The sequence below is a fragment of the Orbicella faveolata genome, unplaced genomic scaffold (genome assembly GCF_042242905.1).
Source record: "Orbicella faveolata isolate gen_17 unplaced genomic scaffold, um_ofav_v1 contig_13, whole genome shotgun sequence".
Taxonomy (NCBI): domain Eukaryota; kingdom Metazoa; phylum Cnidaria; class Anthozoa; order Scleractinia; family Merulinidae; genus Orbicella; species Orbicella faveolata.
Window position 1 is genome coordinate 26,615,122 of NW_028301540.1, and position 6,323 is coordinate 26,621,444.

At 38.0% G+C, this 6,323-nt stretch overlaps 1 protein-coding gene across 1 annotated transcript; it reads left to right on the forward strand.

Annotated features, from left to right (window-relative positions):
* Positions 1-255: 255 nt before the first annotated feature.
* Positions 256-2,969, forward strand: LOC149115820 (uncharacterized). Its single transcript, XM_089283857.1, has 3 exons — positions 256-443; positions 959-1,074; positions 2,693-2,969. Exons 1-3 carry the CDS (start codon positions 317-319, stop codon positions 2,894-2,896), a joined length of 447 nt encoding a protein of 148 aa, XP_089139983.1. The 5' UTR covers positions 256-316; the 3' UTR covers positions 2,897-2,969.
* The last annotated feature ends 3,354 nt before the right edge of the window (positions 2,970-6,323 follow it).

Here is a 6,323-nt window from a genome sequence, read left to right on the forward strand (position 1 = left end):
CTGAGGCTCTTCCAGTAGATATTAAAGTTTTGTTTCTTAATTTACTAGATTGTGAAAAAATTAACTTTGATGCTAATTAATTTTATTTGCAACCTCTTACTTGGAGAAAAGTAATCAATTTTATCCAGACATTGTTTCCACTGTACGTGTACTGTATGCAGAATCAACTAGCAAAACTGGCATCAGTTGATTGGTTACCTTGGTTACTGTACATGTTAATATATGGGGTGTATTTTTATATCCGTAGACCGTGGTAGTATTCTTGTTGGCCCATGTAGAAGTCGGATCAACGTTGAAACTAAACAGACCACGCCCTATGCAATCATTTTACAGACGAATGACTTGCAGCGGAGGAAATCTCCTTAAGATTCACACTAATAAATGTACCAACGGACAGTATGAGGCAAAGTTAGATGGGACGTCGACACTAGAAAGTAAAGCAAGTAAGTGTTGCTATAATGCTACCGTCCGCGTTAACACAGGCTACGAAATTGCCGAACGCTGATTGATCAGATAGTCACATAGCAGAGGAAAATTACAGCAAGTTGAATTAAGTCCAGACTGAACGAACTGGGATGGATGCAAGGATCATTAGATTTAGTTTTCGCTGATTTGAGATTGCTTTGAGTTATACGCTACTGAGCTCCTATGAATTTGACAGCAAGATTAATTAAAATTTATCTGCTTTAAAAAAAGTAACGACCCAATCTCTGCTTTTGGAGAAGGAAGGAAGAGGGAGGGACTGAGGGAGGGACTGAGGGGGGCGTCGGTAAAATATTCTATTAAAATCACCAGACAAGGGCCTTGGGCAGATAAGTTCACGGCAGAAATATTTAACAGGGAATTCAGAACCATTTCCGTTTATTGTATTTGCATACAACAGAAATTTTGTCAGCTTTCAAGATTAAATTTGTGTCAGCTTTTCGCTAATAATGTATTTTTTATTATTTTTTATAAGAATTTAGGATCAAGACTATCAGTGCTACAGGAAAGAAGTGCATTGAGTTTCGTGGTCATAAATACACTTACGCATTAAAGGCGGTCGTCAACAGCAACAACGTTACTTTCATAGAGGTGAGCGTGACAAAAACTAGTTTCAACTAATCAGTTTAAAGTGGTTTTCAAATGAGTGTCACAAAACTAGGGAAATTACTACGCTGAGCGAGTGCCTTCAAATACTCGCGCTACTTTGTCATAGAATCAGTAGTAAAATCAAAAGGAATTGTGATTCACTCGATTACGTTTCCCGGGATTTATGATTGGTTCTCTGGATTGTCTGAGTCCTATGTGATTGGCCAGAATGGTATATGATGATTATTAAAACTCAAAATAGAAGGCCAAACAATATACAGAAAACCTCACCGCAAAGTTACAACACTCAAATCAAAATTCCACCTTTTCCTGGGTTAGCTTAACCGGGCTCTGAACAACCCGGCCCAGGAGCTACGCTTTTAGGCTGGCCTAAATCTTTATATTATAGGGGATGGTTTGTCCAAAATGGTTCCCCGCGAGGCTAAACTGACAAGAATTTGGGTACCTATAGGACTGAGTTGGCACTTTGTGACTGCATGAGATTTATCGAGTTGTATGTTCATGTCAGTAAAGAAGTGACAAACTGAAACAAAAAGAATACTAATAATACCAGACGCTCTAAGAGCGTTTGCTCAGGCTTCGTACCGCAAGTAAGCATATGCAACAACACAAAAACTTTACATTGTGTCTAGACACCCGGCAGCCGGGAGGGGTTTTCAGAAAACTAGTACTAGATACTCGGCAGTCTGAAATTATTATAGAATTTTCACGAAATAACTTATCACTTAGAATAGCAGAACTTTGTTTAGAAATGCCAAGCGATTTCAGGTATTATTTTGTAGTTGAGGAAATTTTCGAGCTTGGACAATCTCGATTTTTGACATTTTGTCCACAATTCAATGAAAAAATATTTTGTCAGAAATACCAAGCAACTCTAAATAACGTTTTGTTTTAGTAGTGGACGAATTCTCCTGGCCATACTACAAAAATCTTCACTCACTGGCAAGGTTGTTCAAAATACTAGTTACCCGGCGGTCAAAAATTCATAGATAATCAATTTCCGCGAAGATCATCGTTATTATTTGAAACCTCGCGAGAGTATATGAATATTTTGATCTTTGGTCATAAACACCACGCGATCATGTGATTCAATGATTTGAGTTTGCAAGTTGTCCGATGAACTTTGCGTGACTTACAGGCACGGATTTTCAAGAAAATAAATAAGCTATATATACCCGGCAGTCAGAAATTCTTTCCGCAAGTTCGAAATGTCCATTCGAACCTGCTGAGAATGCTCGATCTCTGTTTGGAAATGTCAAGCAATATAATTCGTGGGCCAATCCGTTCCGAAAACGATCGACATCTTCTTCGAGTCTTCCCCAACCTTTTTTCACAAATCACAGCATTCTCACGAAGAGCGAGCGCTGTCACATTCTCATCTCCAGTTTCCTCGCACTACGCTAGGAACGCCTGGGACTATGTCCCCCCATTGGGCGACCAAGTACGACGACGACGACGACGACGAACGGTTTGCATTTTTAGACTCAGGCTTTCCTACGGAACCCTGGGTTAAAAGCGCTACTTACTGTAAGGTTTGGCCTGATTTAGAAGGTTAGATTTGTTAGATTTGTGTCTTTTTTGTTCTCTTTTGTATTTTCAGAAGCAAAGATGTAACGATACCATTAGCAATGAGTTCCAGTTTGAGGAGGAAAAAATTGGAAAATACCGTGTATACAAATACAGCATTGATAATAGCATTATGTGTCTAGGAGTAAAGAAAGGCTGTGATGATGCGACCTTATATTTAATCAGTTTAACTAAAGAGAACGGTCGCGATAGGCGTTGTTACTTTGAAAAACCATGAACACCAACACGGTAGTTCTTTTTCTTGTATTTGCAATCATTTAAACAAAATAAAAACCAGCAGTTATGATTAAGATTTGTATTTTTTGTGGAGTTCTCCGTACGTAATAAAATGTTTTTGATTCATACGTAAAGTTAGGTGATACTGTCTTACTGACTTTCCATTTGCATTATTAAACCTTTTTAAACCACTCCTTCTGATTAACACACCACTTGACGCCGACCAGTTTTAGAGACTTTATTCTACATTATAAATGTGGTTCTACAAAACAGCGTCCCGGAACATTTTTGCGTATATTTTCTTGCGTTTGACCGGTATTCTAGTCATGTAATTAATTGAATTATTGTCTTATCTGGAGACTTGAAAGAAAATCATTAGTAGAAGAATCGAACCAAGTCGATGAGGTACAGCCGAGTTGAAAGTCAGGGCAATTAGGCAAAAGGTTTAGTACGCACTGCAAATGACTGCAGTTCAAAACCTACAATTTTCAATATTTTATTAACGGCAGAATTGAAGAACGATTTTGCATTTCATAAGCAGCACGTGCACCATTGACGATAGGACAACGTGTCCGACTTTTCTATGAGCAGGAGAGCCAACCAGATTCGCCTTTCTAAAGAAATGAGATAAAAACTGAGAAAATTGTTTGTATAATCTTATTAAACAGCATTTTGCTAAGTGAGGCAAGAGTAACCAATCTAGGAGACATAAATCCGGTTACTTTCAACTATGGGATGTTGGGCATTCTGTCACGTAAGTCCAAATGGGGATCGATATTTTCCATTTACTTACATCTTCATGGTTATCCTTTATCACCCATGGGGGAGCATACAGTGCTTTGCCAATGCTTTGGCTCTCTCCTAGGAGTAGCTTACTCTTTCCAGCGGCTGCAGCATGGACAACTTACGACGGTGTCAAATTCTCAAGCACAAGCCAAATTGACGCTTGACAACAGCTTCGTTCCTCAGTTCTGATTTTTAATCAAATAAGTGAACTAATTTTGACAATTCTTCAACCCACGCAATAAAGAAGGCCACGGTCCGGCACGTGTTCTATCGCAGTTACTTGTGGGTAGTTTAGCCACAAGTTGACAACGCGATATGGATTTTCGGCGAGGCTGATTAGGATAAGTGAACAAGTTAATCCGGTAGTTTTTTAAGAACAGGCCAGAGCCTTCGGTTGAAGGAAAAGTAAATACGGTAACTAGCGATCCCTAGTATCCACCCTAAAATCGCTTTGTTTCAGTGACGCAAAACGCCGGAAGTTGCGTTTTGACGCAAATATAAACAATTAATATAGAGTGGATATATTGACACATTATTGAGCTGTTACAATTGGCAATCAAAGAACGCAGTTTCGACAGCACGATTTAACGTAACCATGTCTCAGTCTTGTTTCACGAGAAAAGGAGAAAAAAAAAGGACTGCACATGGCCCACGTTTAGAAACTGCTTTGTAATCACGACTGAAACAAATACAACCCTTAATTGACACAGATTACGGATCGTTGCTTGCGGTTGCGCCCGATTACCCACGATATTGTTTGATTTTCAAAATTACTGAACTAGAAAGACCGTGGTTGAAATCTCATGTAATCGCTTGCCACTGATTCATTTCAGGGTTGGAAGGGGCATTAAGACCTAATCCCACCCCCGTAACAACAGAACTTTTAATTATTATTATTATTATTATTATTATTATTATTATTATTATTATTATTATTTTATTTTATTTTTATTTTTTTTGTTATTATACATATTTCAGAAAGATCAATTCCTGTCTAAGGCTATTTAACAATTATGAGCACGGGATTTCTATCGCGTTCACACATAGAAATCAAGAGCGAAAAATCTAATTGTTTTAGTATAACTGTAGCAGTCGTTCAAAACTTTATCCAAAAACTCTTCACAGACACTTCGAAAACGCAAAGAAGCGGTCACCAGTTTGTTAACAATCCTCCGTAGGAAAAAAGATGGCGACTAGTACATTTACCCACAATTCTTAGAGCACGAAAACCTTAACAACGTTTTAAAAAACGTACAGAAACGTTATAAAACCTTCAAACCTGGGCTTCTCACTGTTCTTAGTACAGGAACAAATATTGTAAAAATTTGGCTTTCTTTGTGCCTTATAGGCTGTGCTAGGTTCGCAAGGCATCGTGATAAAATGTACCGCCGCCATCTTTTTTCCTATGGTGGATTAAGCGCTCATTGCTACGTTACTCAACAGAACAGAAATAGGCTGTGAATAAAGTATTCAATAAGAGAACGCCATTCGTATTAAAACGCCAGTAGAATTCTACTAATCTATATTAGAAAGAGTGAAACCTTTTCCAAAGTAATTAAAGTGATCTATCGCTGAGATTGAGATACGCATGTATATTAATTTTTCGCGGGTTAGCCGAGATCGTAACTCAGTCTTGATCTTTGAATTCTTTGTTACATGTTTCACTTCAGTTGTCACAATATATGGATAGATTTGAATCAGAAGATAAATTTGTTTGTTGTAATATTTCTCTTCAGTTGTTAATTCCCTTTAGTCCTCATACAATATACTGACTCGAACAATATCTCGATTCTCAGATATAATAATTATAACTTATTAACGTTTATTTAAATAGCGCCATTCATACGCTCATGGCTTGGCGCTCCCCAACGAAATGTGAAAAACTATGAAAGCTCTACTCGATTGAATCGAATTGAATACCGAACACGAATCGCTATGATAGAAAAAGTGAAAAGAAAAGGAACTGTTACGTTTCAAAGAAAACGCAAACGTTAAAGAACGTTGACGCTATAACAGGAATATATTGAGTTGCTTCGAGAACAATCAGTATATAGTAAGTGCTCGTGTAGGCGGCGGGGACTTCTGGTTAAAGTACTGGAATTGTAATCCGGAGCGGCCCGGTGATTGGTGCTCCCAAATTCAACTGCTCCACGCTTGGTAAATAGTCAACTGTAACTAGCTGGTATTTTTAACAAGTTTCGGTTCAATTTAGAATCTTTGTTTGCTTGGTCACCAATTAGTGAAGCAGTGCTAAGCGTTCCGACACTAAAATAAAGTGAATTTTATTCATTTACATGTACTTCGACATGGATGGTGGGTGTTCTTTTGGCGGTCAAAGCATTTTGTTGCATGATTTAAAAACTACAACTAACACACAACGCAGCTGATTTCATTTTTTATACATTTCTATCATTACTCGTATTGAGATACGCATTCGTGACGGTAGAAGTAAAGGTCTATTCAGGTTGAAAAAATCTCGTTTCGTGTACTAAGAGCAGTTTCCGCTTCAGTTTCCGCTTATTTTCAAAACGCCTGAAATCTGGGTTTCCGCTGCAATGCAGCAACATTAGAACGTTATGCTAAAAGAGTGATTTTAAACCAAACAAGGTGCTTTACTTAATCAATTAATCTGAGATCTCTTT

What these genes read in the sequence shown, in the direction of transcription:
- LOC149115820 (XM_089283857.1), top strand. Translation starts at nt 317, where the DNA reads ATGCAATCATTTTACAGACGAATGACTTGCAGCGGAGGAAATCTCCTT. An exon ending in GACACTAGAAAGTAAAGCAA is followed by an intron (nt 444 to 958) that starts GTAAGTGTTGCT and finishes ATTTTTTATAAG; the next exon opens with AATTTAGGATCAAGACTATC. An exon ending in ACAACGTTACTTTCATAGAG is followed by an intron (nt 1,075 to 2,692) that starts GTGAGCGTGACA and finishes TTGTATTTTCAG; the next exon opens with AAGCAAAGATGTAACGATAC.